The 21640-nt window shown below is 41.5% G+C and overlaps 1 protein-coding gene across 2 annotated transcripts; it reads right to left on the bottom strand.

Annotated features, from left to right (window-relative positions):
- Positions 1-1950: 1950 nt before the first annotated feature.
- Positions 1951-20846, bottom strand: TMEM123 (transmembrane protein 123). Of its 2 annotated transcripts, XM_075742317.1 has the most exons (6): positions 20598-20846; positions 15135-15203; positions 12893-12958; positions 8210-8401; positions 6570-6723; positions 1951-3939 (listed from the first exon to the last, which is right to left on the bottom strand). In XM_075742317.1, the coding sequence occupies exons 1-6, from the start codon at positions 20665-20667 to the stop codon at positions 3915-3917; spliced, it is 576 nt and encodes a 191-aa protein (XP_075598432.1). In that variant the 5' UTR covers positions 20668-20846; the 3' UTR covers positions 1951-3914. The 2 variants fall into 2 exon arrangements, with proteins under 2 accessions (XP_075598432.1, XP_075598434.1); XM_075742319.1 differs by lacking the exon at positions 15135-15203 and having other exon boundaries at positions 20598-20716.
- Positions 20847-21640: the final 794 nt, after the last annotated feature.

The following is a 21640-nucleotide window of genomic DNA, read 5'->3' as shown; positions in this document are numbered from 1 at the left end:
GGTTTGGTACTGGAATACAGGCTAACAGAGAGCCGCATAAAAAGGGAAGACCTGTGGAGGAAGGCAGAAAGCCACAGCCCTGAGATGTGGTCCTATGGTTGATCTTGACATGCTTGAAGGGCAAAAGTAACATTCACACCATCTGACCTAAGGCAGCTGTGTTCGGTAGCCACCAGGTGACTTCCCAAGCCTGTAGTCATTGATGAAATAAATGTTAATATGAAGCACAAGCCCATGAATTTTAAGGATTAAAAAATGAGTACAGGGCTGTGTGAAAGAGCTGCAAGGATCAATTGGATGCTGGTGATGGGCTTAAACCGACACTGTAAGTGCAGTTCCGTGATGTGTCACCAGAGGGGTTCCTAAGCAAGACAGAACTATGAACTGCTTTGCTCAGCCATCAGTACTAGTAAGGAACCAGTTACCCAGCCCTGTTGAGAGGATGAGCTATAAACATTTCAATCATCTTTACAATATTAATAAACGCAGTTTAGGAACAGCTGAAAGACTGGCAGTAGCATAACTGTACCTAGAGAAGGGGAGGAGCTATTTATGCTAAAAATTTGTTGCATAATGTGAATATAAACAGATCATAAGCTTACAATTGAATTTAGAGTAACTAATCACCAAGGAAGTGAGTGAGAGATTTCCACGAGGAAGGGATTATATTTAGGAAACATTTCTTTACCGAGGGTGGTCAAACACTGGAACAAGCTTCCTAGAGAGGGAGTCGGTGCCCCAAGCCTGTCAGTGTTTAAGAGGCATTTGGATAATCCCCTTAATAACACGCTCTAGCTTTCGCTCAGCCCTGAAACTAGATGACTAGATGGACTAGATGATTCATGTAGGTGCCTTCCAACTATTCTATATTCTGTATTCTACTCTCAGTTGCCTGGCATAGTGCTAGACTTCAGTCTAGGAAACAAAAGACCTTTTTTCTGTCTTTTGCTCCTACTTCAGCTTTATAGCTCATATTGGTCTAAAATTTGGTAGATTCTTGTGTCAAACCCCTTCAAATACACTTTCCTTACAGAAACTAAGTGTCAATCTTTAATTAACATAATCAGGATTTTTACTGCTAAATTACTATTTCAGTTACTTAATGCAGTCAACCCTTCTACATGTGCAGAGCGTAGCTAAATTCAGGTCCACTGCTTGTTCCAATGCTGTAGCGACCTCTGAGACTGAGGCCTAAATAGGCACTTAGTGGTAGTATGATACACTGAAAAGCTGTCCGGTGCATCCCACTTCAGATATGTGTAACTTAAAGCTGGGTTTGCATTTACTATTGGAAAGCAAATGTAAAGTTAAAGGTAAGATTTATCAATTGCACCTTTGTCTAGTATCCAAATACCTGAAGGGAGGGCAGGTTTTATATTTGCACTGACACCTCTGAAATCTTAAAACATATAATTTTACTTTATTGTAGTAACAAGATTACAAAATACATTACAAATGATTGAGTGGGGCAAAAATGCACTAGGTCTGGTATTCTAGCATTTAAAAGTATATATGGTGAACACTTCTTATTCAATAGACTCATAGAATGGTTTGGGTGGAAGGGACCTCAAAGATCACCAAGTTCCAACTCCCCTACCGTGGGCAGGGACACCCTCCACTAGACCACGTTGCCCAAAGCCCCATCCAACCTGGCCTTGAACATTTCCAAGGAGGGGGACATCCTCAACTTCTCTGGGCAACCTGTTCCACTGCCTCACCACTCCAACAGTAAAGAATTTCTTCCTTATGTCTAATCTAAATCAACCTTCCTTCAGCCTAAAGCCATTACCCCTTGTCCTGTCACTCCATGCCCTTGTAAACAGTCCCTCTCCAGCTTTCTTGTGGGCCCCTTTAGGTACTGGAAGGCCGCTATAATAGTTATGACTATGGAATAGGGTTGAGGGAATTATGAATCCATCTAATAAAATAAAAATCCAACTGAAATTGATATAGTAACTCCAAAGATTTGATTTTATTTATTCATCTGTACAACAGAGGTGAGACAATCCCAGTAATTAAGTTGCACTTAATTTTCTTAATTTCTACAAAATAAGGAATTGCAGTTCTATGGAAGAATTGTTTCCAAACTCTTCCAAGTCAACAACAGAAATTTTCCACCAAACAATGCAATTAAGAAAAATCACAAAAGTTACTTCAAATCACTCTTCCCTCTGTACCTCAATCTCAATAAAAACCAAAACAGCCCTGCTACCCCCATTTCAGGTGCATGGCCGGTGCTATTAAGACTACTTATTAGCCATGGTTTGCTGGAGTTGGCTGTGCTTCAGACACAACAGTTTTACTGCTCCATGTGAAAAAGGAGAAAAACATCCCATCCATACAGCCACTTTAACACTGCATGTCGGAATAAACTATTGCTCAACAAAAAAATTAACCCATGGCAGAGCTGTAGTCTTATCTCCCCTGATGTGGTGTACCCCAGCCTACATGCAGTTCCTCCTGTGACCTTCCTCAGCTGTCACACATCCCATCTGTACCCTGCGTGATGGATTACTGCCAGCAGTAACCAAGATGGTCAGGTCCCACCACACTAACCTTCTTCACCAGGGAGAGGTCTACAAGTGAAGCCTGAGCAGGACCGAACAATTATTCAGTGACACAAGGGATGCAGGCCTGTGTCTCCTGATGCTTGCTCTAGTTCTCCTTATGCCAGTGTACATCAGGAGCCCATCTACTGAAGTCAGCAGGTTTACCTCTGTGTAAATGCAGAAGCGATACAGAAGCAGCATCTTGCACAGGACCCCCAGTGTATTTGGGCCTTCATCTAAAGGCCTTCTGAGGGATGCCCCATTGCCTTCAGGGCATTTTTGACCAGACCTCTGTACACGTGTGCAGCAGTATCAAGTTCTGAAAACAGTTGTAAAAAAATGCAATTTTATTCTTCTAAAATGCTCTTACAGATTTTCCACTCCTCTGTGTAACTTTCAGTGCTTATCAGATGCTGCTAAAACATTGCATACAGCTTAATAATAAAAACCAAGAGTGAGGTGATTGCTACATTCAATTTAAAAGCCAATTTTTAGAAGCAATTTTCATATTTTATAGTATTTATGATGGTGCAATTACTTTTTTCTATCTTAATTTTATCTTCAATTGCACATGCTTCATTAGGACATGTTGAAAAGAGAAATTATGGCTCGCATAGTCTGTTTTCCTGTAAGAACCCCCTTAGAGAAAAGGGTTGTGGATGGGTATCTCCAGTCTGTCCCTGCTTCCTGCAGCTAGGCTTATTGTATAGCCTGTTAAGGAAAGTCTCTGCAGGTCACTGGTGAGCTAATGACTGAAGTTTAAAGTACTTGTTATCACCTTCTATACAGTTAGCAAACTATGTCCCTTTATAGCCTAATAAAAATTAACTGAATTGTTCAAATCCCAAAATTTCTAAACTAAAGTTCACATCAAACTTCAAAATAAATACAATTTAATACAAAATAGTAGAAAAAAAATATTTTACTTGCAAAAACCTATGCCTGGTCTCCACGGTGTCCTATTTAACCTACTATATCCATTATGGAACACACTGGATTTACACAGTGTGTGAGAAATAATTGAACTTACTTAGAATTGCAATGATGAGATCCACTGTGCTAGTAATTAGCTATTTCAGAGACTTGTGTGTATACCTAAAATGACTCAGTATGTGTGCTTCTTTAAATTTGGTTACAAATACTGGAAAAAGAAAATACTGTCTCTACAAAGTGCTGAGTTCGTCTTCTTATGAAAGCCAACACAAAAAAAATCAGGATGTTAAAAGAGCTTCTCAACATTCTGCAGGATCACACCCAAGATGGGTTTAGAGACTGTGATCATCTTTATGAAAGGAACTCTTTCAGACCTAAGTTACAACAGCTGTGATGGGATGGGTTTCCAACATTGTCTTCCCTGAAGTCTCTTTAAATGATGGCATCATGTTCATCACTGTAACAGAAACACAGTAATTAATGTTCTGCAGTACAAGCAACAGTCAACATGAGAAACAGCAATCCAGCTGCTGTTAAGAAGGTTACTTTGTCAAGAGGCCTTGCTGGGAGGGGCTAAGGGCACATTGATCTGGGAGTTACAGTCCTCTCTGACCCAAGCCTGAAGTTAACAGAACAATTTCATTTTGCCAACACTCCTCCAGCTTTACTCATGTTATGAACATTTTGGCTTTCGCATTTCATTCAAGTACATATTTTTAGATCAGCTGTTGCTCAGATATTTTTATCCTATCTTATGTATATCCAGTAGTAACAGCTAATCAAAGACTGTTTACAAGCTCAGCAACAGTTTTCTTTTGTTTTAAAGATACTGTTGATCTGAATTCTACAATATCCATTCAAACACTACTGCGGGTAAACATGCGCAGCAGGGACGGGTTGAATTCCATGACCAGCAAGCAAAAGTCAAGATGGAGAGAAAACACAAGGCCTAAACACTAGCATCCCAACAAGTCTAATGACATCACCTCATTTAAAACAAGCTTCTGAACTGAGATGGATGATATTGAACAGCAAGAAGAAACGCAAACTAGTTTTAAGAATTCTCAGTTCTTAAACTAAACATGGGACAAGGGGATGCAAGTCTAGAAGTCTGGAAGTAGAGCTGAGTGTAAATGGCAAATGAGATGGTACAATTTAGATTGAACTATTCCCTACAGAAGGGGTGAGACACAAGATGAAGTCAAAATCATAGATGTCTGACTGGACTCTCCGAACTGAATGCTGCAAAGGAGAGGAACAGAGTAGCTCCACAAAGAAGAACCATACCCAAGACAAGACTGGACCTACTACCTCCTGTCCCTCAGTCTGGTATCATAGAGGAGAGAAACCAGTTGCCTGGAAGAAGTTGGTGGCAGAGAATCTGTTTAAATCAGTGCTTTTCAACTTGTAGTCTACAGACTGTCTGAAGCCCAGTGTCAACTTCTAAAGGGTCTTGAAAAGATAACTAAGAAAAGCAAGCTTACTCTCAACATTGCATTTGCTGTGCAGCAGCTACGCTCCACCGTGAAAACAGCAGCAGCCTGCAGCTCAAAGAAGGTTGAAAGTCACTGGTGTACACAGAATAAACGAGTGACTTTGGGTGGGATCCAGCCTGTACCTTTCAACATCCACAGCACAGGCTTTATCTTAGCTGCCCTGACAGTAAGTGAATACAAAAACACATGGATAGGCCAATTCATCTGACAGATTTACCCTACTTTAGAGTAATATGAATAATATGAAAAGACTAATTCACATGCAGATGCCTGTATTTGGTTAAATGAATTCTACTTCTCATTTCATTTCAGGAGGATCCGGGGAACTACAGGCATGTCAGCCTGACCTCGGTACAGGGGAAGATTATGGAGCGGTTCATCTTGAGTGCGCTCACCAGGCAGGTGCAGGACAACCAGGGGATCAGGCCCAGCCAGCATGGGTTCACGAAAAGCAGGTCCTGCTTGACCAACCTGATCTCCATGAGGAGGAGGTTGTAGTGAGGTGGGTGTTGGTCTCTTCTCCCAAGTAACTAGTGAAAGGACAAGAGGAAATGGCCTTAAGTTGTGTCAGGGGAGGTTTAGATTAGATATTAGGAAAAATTTCTTCACCGAAAGAGTGGTCAGACATTGGAACAGGCTGCCCAGAGAGGCCGTGGAGTCACCAACCCTGGAGGTGTTCAAAAAACCTGTAGATGTGGCACTTCGGGACATGGTTTAGTAGACACGGTAGTGTTGGGTTGACGGCTGGACTTGATGATCTTAGAGGTCTTTTCCAACCTTAAGATTCTATGACTTGTGAAAAGTACTTAAAGCAGGTTCAGTGCATACAATTTTACAGACAAGTTTCTGGAGCTGAGAAGAAGATAACAGAGAAAACTAAGTATTAGAAACCAACCATTTGGCCTGCGTATTTTGCGAGGTGGGGCAAAAGTTTGAGTTCACATATTGACAACAATCAAATACTGTGCTTTTAAAAATGTGAATAATGGCCATATTGCCTTTGAATGTTCTCTGTGACAATAAATAAATGAATCAATTCAACAGTGGTGGCTTAAGAGTGTGGAATATTAGATGTCTGGCTTTAAAACTGGCTGCTCAAACCAGACTTCAAGATACATAAAAAGTGATACAAGAGAGATGGTAACGGAGTTTCAACAAGGTGTCACATAGGTAACAGAGCTTCTACAAGAAAATTGATGGCAAGGGGGAGGAAAACACTAAAGAGTGAATAGACAAATAGAGTCTAGGAGAAAGTGTCAGGAAGAACCACAAGTCTTGCAAATTGCAGCAAACATTTCAAGGAAATATTTTCAAGGAAACGTTAGCTATTCATGGAATAGCTAAAGGACAAGGATCCTCTAAAAAACCAGGATGATATTATATAATAGATGAGAGAAAAAACCCACACAGAAGAGAGGCATGAGAAATAGTTGGTGAAAGACAAAATATCACAGTTAAATCTCTTTAATTATATTAATATTATGTACATTAAACAAATTTATGTATCAGAGTTCATTCTCCTTGTGTTGTTTGTCCTTGGTCCCCTCAAGCAAGTAATAAACTGTCAAGGGATGATCCCTTGTGAACTTACATCGTTCTGTACTGAATGCCTCTTCTAGAGTGATAGGTTTTGCATCCAATGTAGAGAATAGCTAGGACTCCAAGTGTCAGCACAATGCCACCTATAAAACTGCCCGCATCAAATCTGGAGGTTTTGGCTATGACAGCCTCAGATGTTGATGTAGCTGCAAAGAAAGCAAAAGGCATTTTATACAGAGCTTGCAAAATTGTGTTTCAAGGGACTCCTCTGTATCCTGCCCTCCCCACTGACATTTCGTCTAAAGACCATGGGAGACAAATTTAATGTAGAACAACTGGCAAGAGTCCAGCCAAGCACACTGAAACCTACAGCTCTGTTTTTAAGTGCCAGATTCTGGTAATGCAGGAAGAGCTGATCCAACTGCTTGCTGTCTCTGAAAGACTGATTTCCTCTTCTCCCTCTCCATCTCCCTCTTTCCCCCCCTGCTCTCTCCTCCTTCCCTACACGTGCCTCCTGCCCTTCTTAGGCCAGTTCCAGTGTTTTTCATACCCACCATGAGCCAATTTAACTCCCTAAGCTAGTCCGAAATTAACCCAAGCAGAAAAGGAAGTTGCTTTCAGTCAGATGAGCGTACTGAGTCAGCCTGCAGAGCGGTCCAACAACCACCAGTCAGTCAGTATAGTTACGTGGTGGGAGTAAAATACTTGTGGTGGCAATGGGCTGTTGGATTGCTTTACCTTGTCTCATGGAATCGTACGCCTCACCTTCCAAGTGAGATCAGCTCTGCAGCCCAACACAAATATTGACATAGATAACATGACCTCAGATAAGCCATAGTAGTTTCTGTGTGAAAACTGGTTTTATCTGCTACAAACTCCCACCAAAATACCCAGTCTGTGCCCATCTCTATTTGTACTTGCCACAGGGAGCACGAGGTGGCCAAGTAAGAGTTCTGCTGATGACAGCTCCACCTACCCAATAACACTTCACTGACATGGGAGCAACCCTGATCTGTTCAGAAGTGTAAGCATGAAGTGACATGAACAAGCAGCTAACCGCAAGGAAATACTGAATTCTACACTTACTGGTTTTGTATTCAAGGGTACTGTCAAACTGCATTTGACAACTTTTACATGAATTGTGACTCACTCATAGTCATACTCTATCCTCCATTAGGGATAAAATTCATTACATTGCTACAAATGTGACTAACAGAACCTTGTCATTCTACTGAGCCAGGAGCCACAGGTCAGCTGTGGAAAAGAAAGTATTAAAGATTAATTCAAGTAACCTGTAGAAAGGAGAGCTGAACAAATACAGAAGTTGTATTCAAAAACCAGGCTTTCTGCAAACACTGTTAATCTCCTTGCTGGTGGCTGCTGGTTCAGACCACTTGCATTTTATTTTTTTTCCTGAATGCGTCAGGTCTCTCAGGTTAAGCAAAGCCTTATTAAGTAAGTGGAGTGCTCAGAGCAATTGTTTGGACTAGATGATCTCCAGAGGTCCCTTCCAACCCCTGCCATTCTGTGATGCTGTGATTATAGACAGCTTAATAAAAAAACCTCACCTTCCTCTTGTTTTTCAGCACGCGAATACCTTCGTTTTACTTCTGTAAAACTAACAATTCTACAACTGTACAACACGTCAGCATATATACAAGCCTTTATGACCTTCTTGAAGTGTGAACTCACCTGTTACAGAAGTGAAAGAAATCTTGGAAGTGGTCACCACCGTAATATTGAATTGCGATGAAGTGACTGATGAAGCTGTGGTGGATCCTGTTGTCTGGCTGGTTTTGGTGGGCTGAGTTGTCAGGGTGACAGGCACAGTGGTGTGGGTGGGCTGACTGGTATTGGTCAGATGAGTAGTACTAGCGGACATACCTGGGAAATTTTTATTTGTGATAGCACGCAGAAAAATACATAAAAATAATCAAGTGTATACTCACTCAATAATATAGCATTTATCATGCCCAAACAGAATGACAGAATAACAATGAAAATGCCACTGCATGGATATCTAGGCTTGCATACAGACTCTTCCCCTACACATTTCCTTTGGAAAGGCCTAACTTCTGATTTCTGGGGCTTGAGGTCAGGAATGCTTTTAAGGAAAGGCTGTAAAGAGAACCTGGATAATATCTGATAACTTTTTAGGGTCAAATTTTTTTGGATATTACTGTCCAATTCCATAGAATCACACCCAACTTACAGTATTTTAAAATGTAATACAATTCTGGATCAAAAATAACTCCATTTGAAGCACCCAACTTTTCAGATAACTAAGCTTTTCTAATAAGAACTGATTTTGCATGAAAATGCACACCCACACTCCCCCTCCCCCCATTTTAGTAATGATTTAATCTTTAATTTACTCTTGAAAGAAACACTGGCTTTGCTAAGGCTGCATGTATATTAAACTTACCAGAGAAAATTCTGTATATGTGTTAAACTTAAGGTTCAAAAGGTTTTCCACACGTGATAAAAGCTGCACTAAAGTAAATCTGCTAGCTTGTATCATTTATTTAGTAGTAAGCTGTCTTGCCAAGGTTAAAACAAAGATTGGAATTCTATTTCACAAGTTTAATTGACACCTAACGTCTTCAACTTTTACTCTACTTTTACCTAACACTTCCCCTTCCCTCCTCAGAAAGCAGTAAAGTTCACAATAAAAAGAACATGAAACAAAATTCAAGAATAATACAGATTGATACTTATAGCAAAATCCTTAGAACCCTAGTAGGAGGCAGCCAGCTAGAACGATCTTAAGAATAATTACTTATTTTTCTAAGAAGGAGCTAACAAGAAACACGAGCCTGTTATACAACCAACATTTCTCTAACCAACCAGTATAAGGCAAATAGCTTTTATGTATGAAGGAATTTTAGGGAGAAAAAGCTCCCTTTGCAGTTGTCTACTTCTGTACTATAATTTCCATAACCTCACACAAGCTGGGTTAATTTTAAACGCCATGAAAGCTTTTCATTGTGGACATTCCAATGTCTTATTATACCCATGATTTCATGAAATTATCTGAAACTAGAACAATTAAAGAACAGGTAGTTTCATCTTAATTCCACAGTAAACTTGATATTAAATTTCTGCTTTTTTTTTGGTACAGCATCTAAAATGCTTCTATAGAATGATCTTCTTGTAAGTGTGGTTTAAAACATGAGTAGCCACACAGAGACTATGTCTTTGCTGAGACTTAAGTATCACTGCTTCCAGTATAGATGTGAACATCAAAAACTTAAAAAAGCCAAACAATACAACAATGTAAGCATTCAGAAAGCAACTGACCTACACATCACTTTTCTGCGACATTTAACACTTAAACTACTGAAACAGCCCAATACAGTCCCTCTAGTAAATGTTACTTATTTTCCTGTTCTTTGATGTTATTGTTGTATTTTGCCATAACCCTAGGAAACACTTTGAAATGAACATTCATTGAAATGGAACACTTGGAGTACTGTACTCATGTGCTTACCTTGTTACAATTAGGAAATTCAGTTCCTCTATGAAGCATGTGTAAAATACATTAGATAACATTCAGTGCACATTTTAATACTGTCAGGTAAACTCCTCAAAGGCACAATCATCTATAAATATCAAATGGTTCCTCACTGTAGGAAATAAGCAAGGAAATGTCTATATGGAAACCATCTACAGTCACAGGACATGAAACCACACTTGGTAACTCATTCCTAATGTAAGAGATATCAAAAGGAAAGACAGACAAATCTGCATGCAAGTGTCAACCAGCCAGTTTTCTTTTTTTATTGTTTTTTTGTTTGGGTTTAGGGGTTTTTTTTTGAGACATGATTTCTGAGAGTCAAACTGGTTTGTGTTTCTGAGCAATATAATGGCTAATGGTTCCATGTGTAACATTATTAAATGATGTTACACAAAAATGGTACTTATTCCACAGGCATTAAATTACCATACAGAAAATCTGAATCAGCACAAAAAATATCCAAGCAGCTATCACGAGGAATTTCAGCAAATTTGTACATTACTTTTTCCCCTCTTTCCTACTAGCAATCCTTTTTTCTTACTTTATCAAGATTACAGCACTTGGTGATGTAACATTTATATTAAGAGTAAAATTTGGTTAATCTCCTACAGACTTATCTTTCACAATGTATTTAGCATAAGTTATTGCAAAACATCAGCGGGAGGCAGCTGGAGAATTTGGGAAGCTGACATGAATTGGGCACCAATCTGTTGTTCTGTGTTTTGAAAAATCTTACCTGTGCTATTTTACCAATAGAATTAAGATGAAAGAACATTTGATAGCAACATCTGTCCTTTTACCTTCTATTTCCCTAATTACTTTTCCCCCAAAAGACCAGCTGGGCTTTACCAAACATCACACTAAACAAACCCAGACTGCATGAGTTAACTAACCATATATATAGCGTAAAGATAAGAATTCTTAGCAACATGCACTACTCCGTTAGTGTTCTAATTAATCAAGAACAAACATATGAGCACCGTGCTAACATACAAAATGATTATTATTAAACGCTCTTCCTAAAATAAATACTCTCCTTTGCATGGAAAATGATTAAATGAAATGGATTTTTGCTTCAGCCATGAAAAGCTTCCAAAAAAAAGGCAGAGACTTTAGGCAAAACCAAGTACATAAATTAAGTACATATATCCAGTAGTCTTTATTCTGAAGAGGTTGAGACAGATAATCAAAATGGATGAACACTGTCTCAAAATGTATGAAGTTTCAAACAAGAAAAAAAAAGAAGGAAAAAAAGAGAGAAGAACGTGAATCATAAACGGTGTGAAGTAAGGCATAGCTGTCTGTTAGGTTTGTACTGTGCCTAACAGTAAAGGGCTCAGGCCTCTTTTTAGTATTATTATCTCGACATAGTAAAGCTCAGACCTCTGCAAAAAAACCGCAGTCAGGGTTGGAGCAGAGGGTGGGTGAAAAACCTGTGGTTAACAATGGCTTTACACATGGGGAAGGCCTTAAGGCAACAAGGGGATTACAAAACTCTCTCCACTTTCCAAGCTAGACGTGCTTAAACTGGTATGTTGCAGGCAAAGGAATGAGACACTGCACCACTTCCTTGCTATCAAAAGGTCTTTGCAGAGATTTTTTTTTTTTTTTTCCTGGTGAGTACTTTATTCTTAAATGAATAACAAGCAACTTCTGAGCCTGGTAGCTCAGGGGTTATCTGGAGACTACAGAGACACAAAGCAAGAGTTGTACTGGAAATGGAATTACATAGCTGGGACCTTAGGATCAGCATAAAACTCCACAAACACACAAAGTATCTTAGGGTAGGCACAATATTTCTGCCCTGCTTTCACATGGCTCTTAGCACAAAGGAGACTCTCTTCATGCATGGAACTAGCTTTTCTTCTCTCAGACACAACCTTCTAACTGTGCATCACAGACTGAACAACTGCATGACACTAATTCTTATCCAGTCTTTTCTAATGTGGTGAAATATGCCCATGCCAGTTCTTCCAGAAAATTATTTTTTGAATTTTCTTTTTTAATAATCTCACATTGACATAGGCAATGGTTGGAACACTACAAATCCACGTAGATGAACTGTTTGTTTGTGTCCCAGGTTAAATATCTGCTTTCAAACTCTACTAGTTGATCTAACACAGCTATTACATCTTTCTACAAAGATGTGTTTTGTAAGTATGTTATTTATGTTGGAGCATCACGATTGCAACACTGCTGCCTTGGGAAATCGTTCTTACCTACAGTTCATTTGCCAAGTTGTGAAGGAAAGAGGGTAGTGCTAGAACAATGCAGAAGTACCCGGAACAGATTGTCCCACACTTGCCACTCATGTCTTGCTTGAACTCCACTGTTTTGTGCTATGAGCTCTATAAGGACTATTTTCTACGGTATAAGGTGTCATGACTCCTACCTAAAAGGAAATGGAGTCTTACTTTTGAAACTCAAGCCCCCAGGACCTCATTATACACTAAATCTGTTTAATGTGAAGTAACATTAAATGTATGTGCGCTGTTTGCACAACAACCTATTCATCTTTACCCCATGAAGATGGAAGAAATTTACTTAGAGACAAAGAATGAACATTAAAAAGACCAACTTTTTTCAATTATTTCTTGAAGTTTTATTTTGATTCCTGTTTTTCAATGGCATCACAAATGTCATTGCTTCTACTGAATGAAGCATGCTACCTAAACTAGAAAAAACAGCGTAGCTTCATTTCAGAGTTGTTTTACATGTTGCCTCCCAGCCCTAAAATGATAATGCCTCTCTCAAATACCCACTTTTGATGGATATTTCTTTAGAATTTGGTATGATCTGGGGTAGGTTTGAAGATAGCTTCTAAGTTCATAGTAACGGACAGATGAACAGATACATACCTACTGCAGATGTTGCTGTAGATTGTGCAGATGATCTAACAGTGGGATTGGATGAACTGCTATTGTCTTCAAGGAAAAAAGAAAACAAGTATTATTAAATTTCATTTTGACATACTATAATTAAAGTACCCACAACACAATACTCTTCTCAGGGTATCCACGTTTTCAGGCTATAAGTGGGAATAGAGTAGATAGTATTCCATCCCAAAGCAGATGGTTTTATCCCTCTGCAAAATGCTTCCAGATCTCAGTGCAGTAAGAACATAGTTACACTATATGCAGAGCACTGCCCAAATGGTCTACATCTGAATTCTTCACATTTATTTTTGCTCTCTTCCACTTCTATGTCATGCTGTATTCCAGTTGCTGTATCAGCCATACTGTCCCTAACTTTCTTAAGCACTGTGTTTTTTTTTTCTTTCTAGTTTTTATTCCTTTATTTCAGTTCTTATTCCTCTATTTCAGTTCCATTCCTGTACGTCAATCTTTTCTTTAATTTTGCTGCATCTCTGTTACAAACTGGGCTCATGCTAGGAACACATGGTTCCAAAACTCTGTGAAACATCTTTCTGTGGGCCTATGTTCTCTCTACACAAAAAGGGTCTTAAGAATGTGCCTGCTTCCAAAGACTTAAATTATAAACCATAGTTCAGTCTTAATGGTTTTGTCCTTCCCTCCTTTCTTTCATTTCTACTTTTCCAGTTCTCTTTTTTCCTTCCCCTCCCACTCGCATTACTTCTAGGTTTTCAGGCACCCTCCCACTCTCACTTCTGTCCTCATTGCTGCATCCCTCTTCAATGTTTCTTATAGGTTAATGGTCTCTTCCTCCTGGCAAACATCCACTGGGCTGTTCGGTTAACTCCCGTTCCTGGAAGTGTCACTGCCCATACTTCCCTCCCTTCATTCTGCACTGTCGTCTATGCCCATTCTGTGATTACTCTTTTCTGTGAAGTAACTGATCTCTTACAGCATCTTCCCACATTGCTAGTGCTATGTGCCTTCCAGCAGCTCTATCACTTTTCAACACGGCCAGAAAACAAAGTGCATAACCTCAGAGATGACAATAGCAACACAGCTACCAGAATCAAGTAGCAGGTGTATTTCCTTTGAACAGATTTGCTGTTCTTACCACTGAAAAGGTCTAATCTAAAACAATTTTGTCAACCCTCTTTGCAACCGCATACATGTTATGAGCAAGCTCAGGTTTAAAAACAAATGCAACAAATTTACACTTTCATACCACCTACCAAAGGTGGGGCGGGGGGATTACAGAGGGAATTACTTTGCCATAATCATAGCCAGCTAGCCCCACCACTGAGTACTGCACACACAACCCTTATACTGACATACCTGGGATATTAAGTTGCAGATTTAATTGCCTTTGAGAAACAGTTTGTGATTGTGGAATTACAATCACATTCTTTCTTGGACATGCTGACTTTTATACCAGTGTAAACCACGGATATGCCTGGTGCTAAACCTCTCCCACACTGGCCCAATACTGTAACTAGAACATAACTTCGGGCTTCTCTCAAGTTCTGAGTTCTTACTTCTGCAGCCCTGGGAACACATCTGGATGTGGACTGCATGCTCATACAGGTGAAAAGCCACCATGTACACTGCCTGGAATTCAAGTGTGAGTAATGATGCAATTAACACAAGACAGAGTGAGTCGATGAGCAGAGTCTTGGCTATACATCCCACTTGTTGGCCAACAGCAAATGAGACGAGCGAGGTAGTACAGTGCAAAAATGACTCAAGGAATATGCCTTTTGCAGGGCACATGCTTAAAGGTGTACAGTTTAATGCAGTAAAAATGAAATTACACTAAAAAAACATGTACTTCATCAATAAGCTCAAGCACGGTGGACCTACACTCCATTTTGACATTAAAAATCAAATGAGAAAGTGACTTGCTTTTTTCTGAAAAGCACTGAATTCTAGTCTAGCAGACTTCTTGAGCCAGTGGTTCTCTTTTTAACTGTAAACTGATGTTGGCAGATATTTCTAGTTCTACACATAAAATGTTCCCATTTTATTTCTGCTCTCTCTCTTGCTCTGGGGTACCTAAAGATAGGAGGATTGATTTGCATGCTATTGTTCATCAGCCCTACAGCTGTTCACAATTCAATAAAATAAAATAAAGGGAAAACTATTATAGCACAGTTTATGGCATACAGTAATACATACTGCTTTTCTTGATGCTACCGAAGAACAGCAACAGAAATGCCAGGAGTATTACCTTGCAACCTATGGTTTGGAGTCATAATAAAGGGCATAGTACTGCTGGAGTTGTTTGTCTGTTCATTTCCTACATAAAAACAAGAAGAATAAGATAGGTTTAAGTGCTTTATTATTATGAAGTGGGGAAAAAAAACACTTTAGTGCAGCATCTGTCTCTTGCTTTGGGCCTCTATATGACTAAACTACCCTGGACAGGAGCTGGGTATAATGACAACATAAAAGGATGGTACCGCAACAGCCTGCTCTTAGCACATTAAAACCCACATTTGCACTACCCAGTCATCAAATAAACTGGAACTCTTTCCCATCCTCAGTTTTATCTTCCCCATCATCACCATCCCAACTTCTCTTCTTCCTTGAGATGAAAGGAGACTGAAAGAAGTAGAAGGCAGAAAATCAGGCACCTTCCTTCAGTAATAACACGTGACCCGCATCACCTACAGCAGAAGGAAAAGAACTTTTCACAAACATCCTTTCCTCAAAAGTCTGCAAGGCCTTTGCAGGCAGATGAGCGCTTGCTCTGCCCCTACATGAATAGCATGGTAAGACAAAAAGCTATACTAAGAAGTTGCATTGCTTAGTTTGGGACTAACAGCATATTAATGTATGTGCTGAGCATTTGGCAGGTGAGGAGTGGGACGAAGAAGGAGCACACATCTGGTGAAATATCATCATACCCTAAAGACTAATTGAGGCCCGATTACTCTGTCCTCAGGCTTGGCCTATATGCAAGTGGTAAGATTTAAAGTTAAATCACACAGAATAAATAGTTTGGTATTAACATGCATGCAAGAGGATCAGTTCTGGATTCTGCCTTTGTGAAGCAGAGTTTAGTTTTATCACTTATAACAATATTCTGTTAAAGGCAAGCAAATAACCTGAACTAAACTGTCACAGAAGTAAGGCATTTTCTTTGTAGTTATGAAACCTTAATGAAGAAAGATCTCAGAATGGCAAAGTTTGGAAATACAAATGACAAACCACTCACTGTATCTTACCCCTGCAATTTCAAGATTGAGGACAGTACTGCAAGATATGTTAGACTGTTTAACTAGGGAGCTTAGGGAAAACAAACACACAAAAGAGAATACAAACACACAAAAAAGGAGAGTGGGACACAGCTAAGCTAAGCTTCCCCAGGAAGGAGCCAATTTTGCAGAAAGGGATCTACATCAGAACTAATCCCTCTGCATTTAACGATCTGATTGAGGAGGCTCAGCCAACAGAAAACTGATGTTACCCCCCTCCCCAACAGCACACAGTGGTTTTTGCTGCACAGAACGGCATCCCTGTAAGATTAGATGAAAGAGAGGGGCAGGAACCAGAGGTGGAAGACAGGACTGGTTTAGTCCTAGTTCAGATCAGCTTGGACTACACACCTTGAAAGACATCAAGGACCTCATCCAGCTTAAAACATACAACTTTCCCCTCCCCTCGCCTCAAAAAAAAACCCCCAAGCACTGATAAGTTTCTTAATTTGGATCACAAGCAGCTGCTCCAGAATACAAATACATCTTAATATGGGATGCTGCATAAGCATACACCACACCTGAACACGTGGCAGTGAATGGGACAGGTGAGAAAATCATAAAACAACACTATGCCCAAACCGTTCTCTATCCTCAGACTGTGGTTTTGTATTCAAAGCCACGTGTATCACTGCAGAGACAGCAGTAGACTACAGCCAGGGAGGTGGGAAGGACGTCCTGGGTTAAGGCAAAGGGAAAAGCCGCACACCCTTTTACACAGCAATGGCTCTGACAACAACTGGAGACCCTCATTCGAGGGCGCAACCAGCCCAAAGCGAAACAGTGAGGGTTTCTGGCCTTCTCCGGGGAGCAGAAGTGCAAGGGTTAGAAGTCTGCGCTGACCCAGGTGCACACGTGAGTACAGGAAGGAAGCGGGGAGAAAGCCAGCAGCCAGCTGCAGTGTAGAAGGTCCTCTGCACAAGCAGAGGTAAAGCTCTTCAGGACACAGGATTAGTTGCAATACTGGGCCTACAAATCGTGAGTAGAGAAACTGTGATGATGCTTGCTCCCACCACGATCCAGAGGAGAGAGGGAGAGGAAAAAAGAAAAACAAAAAAGGATCTCCGTGTTCATTTTGCATGACAAAACAGAATCTAACCAAGGAAATACCTGACTTAAAACAATGCATCAAAGCAGTGGAAAAGGACAGGCAAAGGGGATCAACAACATTTTTGTCAGATAACTCTGTTTTCCTGTTTAAGGTCAGGTGCAGACGCATCTGAAAACACAACTGCTTGTGGCTGGCCAGGGTGTATCTGAAGGCAAGCATGCTTCCTGTGAAACGCTACGGCACAGTTTGGGACACCGAGCACTTCCAGGGCCTCTTGCAGTTTGGTTGCTCTAGTGTGTAAAAAGGTCATGAGTTGGAGAGAATTTGGATAAGCAAACTTGCAAAAGGACAAAATCAGGCCAGTTCTTCCAACTTTATAGTGGCATTCAGAAGCTGAAGATCTATGCTTGTGCTAAACACATAGATAGATGCAGGGTAAGTGACAGGGATAGCTCCAATACTTGTTGAAAACGAACAGGACGAGATTTTAAATGGACTTGATTTTGCCAGATCCTGCAAAAAATCAACACAGTGGATAACACCCACAAACCTGTAATGAACCTGTAGTCTCCAGCTCAGGCACGTACCAAATTACTATTCTCTGTAGATGAAGCCAGGTAGAAGACCCATACACTGATGAGTGGCACTAATCATTGAATTCCCCACATGTGACAAAGGTCAATTTTCCCACTCCCACATTCACATTTAAGACAAACACTTTTCTAAGGACTTGCAGGGCTTATGTCTAGTCTAACTAAACCTCATGTTGCAAAAAGATGCTGGTGTATAAACTCACATCTTTAATAAGCACAATTTCACACATTCATTTCAGGGACATTTCAAAAATCATATATAAAATTCTGTCTGGGCATCTTCTCAAGTTTGATACATAGCACGTAAGTAGGTGAGTTTTATGCCCAAGCCATTCTGCGTTTGTTGGTTTAAAACTAGTGCTATCTAGAAACTTTATATTTCTTTTCCCTTTGACTCTACAAGGTCTTTTGATATTTATTTATTTTTGAAGTGGCATTTTTGAGCTACCAAGAAGGTTATTGCTTCATCCTGAGTCAGAGGTCAGGGCAGGATTATCTCAGCAACTTTTTGGACAGGCCCTCATGCCTTAACATTGTGAAATCTATCTCACAATCTTGCAAAGAACAGCGTAAACACCATTACACAGATGCTTAAGGAAATAACACAGACCCATGTAACCGATTCTCAATGCTGGTCAATTTGAGACTGAAAAAATACTACATCTTTTGCCGTCATCCAAGAAACTAAGAGAAGTATGGAGATACACTGGAATCAAAACGCCATGCCTGTTTTCAGGTCTGGAGGCTGCTGCTCATTTTTTGTGCTGCAAGTAGTTCTGTATACAGGTAAGCTCTCGGAAGACATTGCTAGCTATCTTCTCTGAACAGAGCAGGAAGGGAGCAAGGGCAGCTTCCTGCAGGGAGCGTGGATTCTCCTTACTCCCTCCAACATCAGGAAACCAGCTGGATTTTTCATAATAGCGGGAAGAATTTTTCCTAAACCATAACATTTTGGTGATGTTTCTTCACTAACTTGACTGACACATAGAAATAAACTTTCCAGCAGAGTAAAAGAATGTTATATTGAAATAACCAGCTTGCCCAAAAATCTTAACTGGAGTGAGGACAAATGTACTGCCACTGTCTCTTTTTGCACATTTGATTTGGGTATTTGATGGGTTTCACTTTCGTCTGTAGTGTTCATTAGTGAAGCATTAACTTTTGCTGAACCCAACACAAATCTCAGCAGTAGTTTCTGGAAGTTTCTGAGTAACAAGGCAGAAGAAAAAGATACTTCAATAGATAAGCTGACTGAGCCTTAAAAGGGCACAACTTCTCTCAACATTAAAGAGTCTAGACAACAAATACACATATAGAGGAAGGACTACATTTGACTGTCAAAAGTCAGATGAGATCATCCCTGCCCCAGAGACAGCACTGACTGTACACCGAGTTAAACCAGCGTACGCACTCAGGAAGTGGCATGATGAAAGACAGATCAGGCCAATCTTATATCAAATGAAATGGCAGTCTATCATAAAATGGAGGCCATAATATCTTAGCAAAGCAGTAAACAGTTACTGATAAACTTCTTGGAAAAAAGCAAGCTTTTTTGTGAAAGGGTAATTATAAAGCTGTTTACATTCCTCATTTCACTTTTTTTGGTATCAATTTATATTATAGCTTCACCAGATTAAACAACAGTGTATTAACACTGCTGAACCGACTGATACTCCCGAACACTACGGCAGGTTAATTTTGGTACCTATCTTTTGGCTTCTTTAGTCTGGAAAATTGTGGGGCACTGTATGGGGCATTTCAGTCTTCTGAAAAGGCAACTCTGGCAGCTCAGACTTTTGTATCTCTTATTTTATCTGAGTGCATGTTGACGATTATCCTCTGAATCTGGTCTTCTACCACCTGAGTTAAAGCACAAGAAAACAGGAGGCCATGCATTTACTAAAATCGGCCACAAAAAGAGGCATTGCTACAAGTGCTTGACAAAAACACAACAAAACACACAATCTGTCCCAACAGCAACGCCATGATGACCCCAAAACTATTAAAAGCCACTTGCCACAGTTGCAGCATGCCTCAGAGAACAGCATCAAGAAGGGTAAGCAAAGCACTTCCTTCCAGCCCAGCCCTCTCTGGGGCACCATGGCTTCCCCCGCTCCTCTGGCCACCTACCAGGGTAAGGTCCTTCCTCTACGCCCTGGGACACTTGCAGGGTTTGGGGGACATCTCCTGCCATGCCGCACGCCTCCTCCCCGCCTCCTGCTCACACTCGCAGGCACAGGTGGATGGAAGAGAGGAGCAGTGGGTGATCTTGGGGGTGAGCATGGCCGGCAGCGGAGCATGTTTGTGCATCCACTCTGTTGCGTGCAAACATTCACACACCCATCCCAAAACCCAAAACGCTCGGTTTTTTTTTTTTTTTTTTAAATTATTGTTTCTACTTCAAAGACATCCTGAATATTAAGCCCCTCTGTTTCTGTTACAGGGTCCGCTCTAGAGAAACCGGCCACGTGCACGGTGCAATCTCAGCTCTTGCTTGAGGGGGCGGAACGAAAAAAACCAGCAAACCACCGGACTTCCCCGCAGCCGGTCACCCCAGAGAAGGGGCGCTCGGCGGGGCAGCCAGGGCTCGGCCCGCCCCCCCGGCCCCGCTCCCGGCCACCAAGTCGTGGCAGCAGCCACGGGACGGCAGCAGGGCCCACACGGGGTCGCGGGGGCAGCTTGCACCGCGGCTGCCGCCTCCGGCACGGCGGAGGGGAGCAGCAGCGGCGGCGGCGGCGCTGCCCGCTGTGCCCGTCCCGCTCACTCGTCCCCCCGCGGCCGCTACTCACGGGAGCCGGGGACAAGCAGGAGCAGCGCTACCGCCTGCAGCGCGCAGGGAGCACCGGTGAGGAGCCGCATGGCCGCCGAGGGAGCCGCGGGACGCCGCTGAGGGGACGCCGCTGAGGAGACGCCGCTGAGGAGCTGCCGCAGCACGCGAGGCGCTGCCTGCCCGGGGCGGGGCGGAGGGTCGGACCAGGGGCGCGTCCTGCGCGGGAGGCGGTCGGCGCTCGTCGCTCGTAGCGGTAGCCATGATCCCCCGCGCCGCGCCGCGCCGTGCCGCCCCCTCAGGGCAGGGCGGGCCAGGCTGGGCCAGGTTGGCGGTGCGGCAGTCGCCAGTTCCTCTGCGGGGAATCATCTGCCGGGCTCGGCTCACTGCCGCCGGTTTTACAGCAGGCTGGGTGCAAAGTATCGTGCTATCTGTAGGGAGAGACTGGTGAGCGGAGAGAAGCCCGTCCTTCACAAGGTGTAATATCTGAGTAGCGCTCGGGGGAGTCTTAGAGCACCCGTGGAAACCAGCGTCGAGCACTATGAGTGCTGCCCGCAAACAGCGCTCACGATTATCAATGTAATCCAGTCCGTTTGCTGAATAGCATTTTAATATCTCCCACCAGAGCCTCAACAGGGAGGATTTAGCCTCCTTGTTAATATCTGAATAATACCTGGTTATCGGTATTCTTCTTTTAACTGCAGCTCACCGTGCACATCTTCCTCAGATGATGCTGGAGGCTGTAACTGCCCTACTGTTCACACTCCGTTTACATGGTGCTGACTATCATACAGTCTCTGGTTGTGATTTATGCTATTAAGTCACCAGAGCTAATGCAATAGAAAAGTTTTATACATCATTAATTGTGAAACCAACCACAAAGGTGACGGAAAAGTGAAAGGTAACAACCGCGTTCAATTCTTTTAAATTTTTCTTGTGTCCTAACAAAGTTGATGTTAGAAATTTATTTTTGAAGGGAATTTATTAATATGTTATTAAGAGTGAAAACAACCTGAAAATTATTTATCGAAGGAAAACTATGCGCTGCTACAAATTGTTTTCTAA

Source organism: Balearica regulorum, chromosome 1 (assembly GCF_011004875.1).
Source record: "Balearica regulorum gibbericeps isolate bBalReg1 chromosome 1, bBalReg1.pri, whole genome shotgun sequence".
NCBI lineage: Eukaryota > Metazoa > Chordata > Aves > Gruiformes > Gruidae > Balearica > Balearica regulorum.
This window is presented reverse-complemented; position numbering and strand designations above follow the sequence as displayed.

What these genes read in the sequence shown, in the direction of transcription:
- TMEM123 (XM_075742317.1), bottom strand. Translation starts at nt 20,667, where the DNA reads ATGCGGCTCCTCACCGGTGCTCCCTGCGCGCTGCAGGCGGTAGCGCTG. An exon ending in CCTGCTTGTCCCCGGCTCCC is followed by an intron (nt 15,204 to 20,597) that starts GTGAGTAGCGGC and finishes GTTTTTATGTAG; the next exon opens with GAAATGAACAGACAAACAAC. An exon ending in TTCTTTCACTTCTGTAACAG is followed by an intron (nt 6,724 to 8,209) that starts GTGAGTTCACAC and finishes CTTTCTTTGCAG; the next exon opens with CTACATCAACATCTGAGGCT.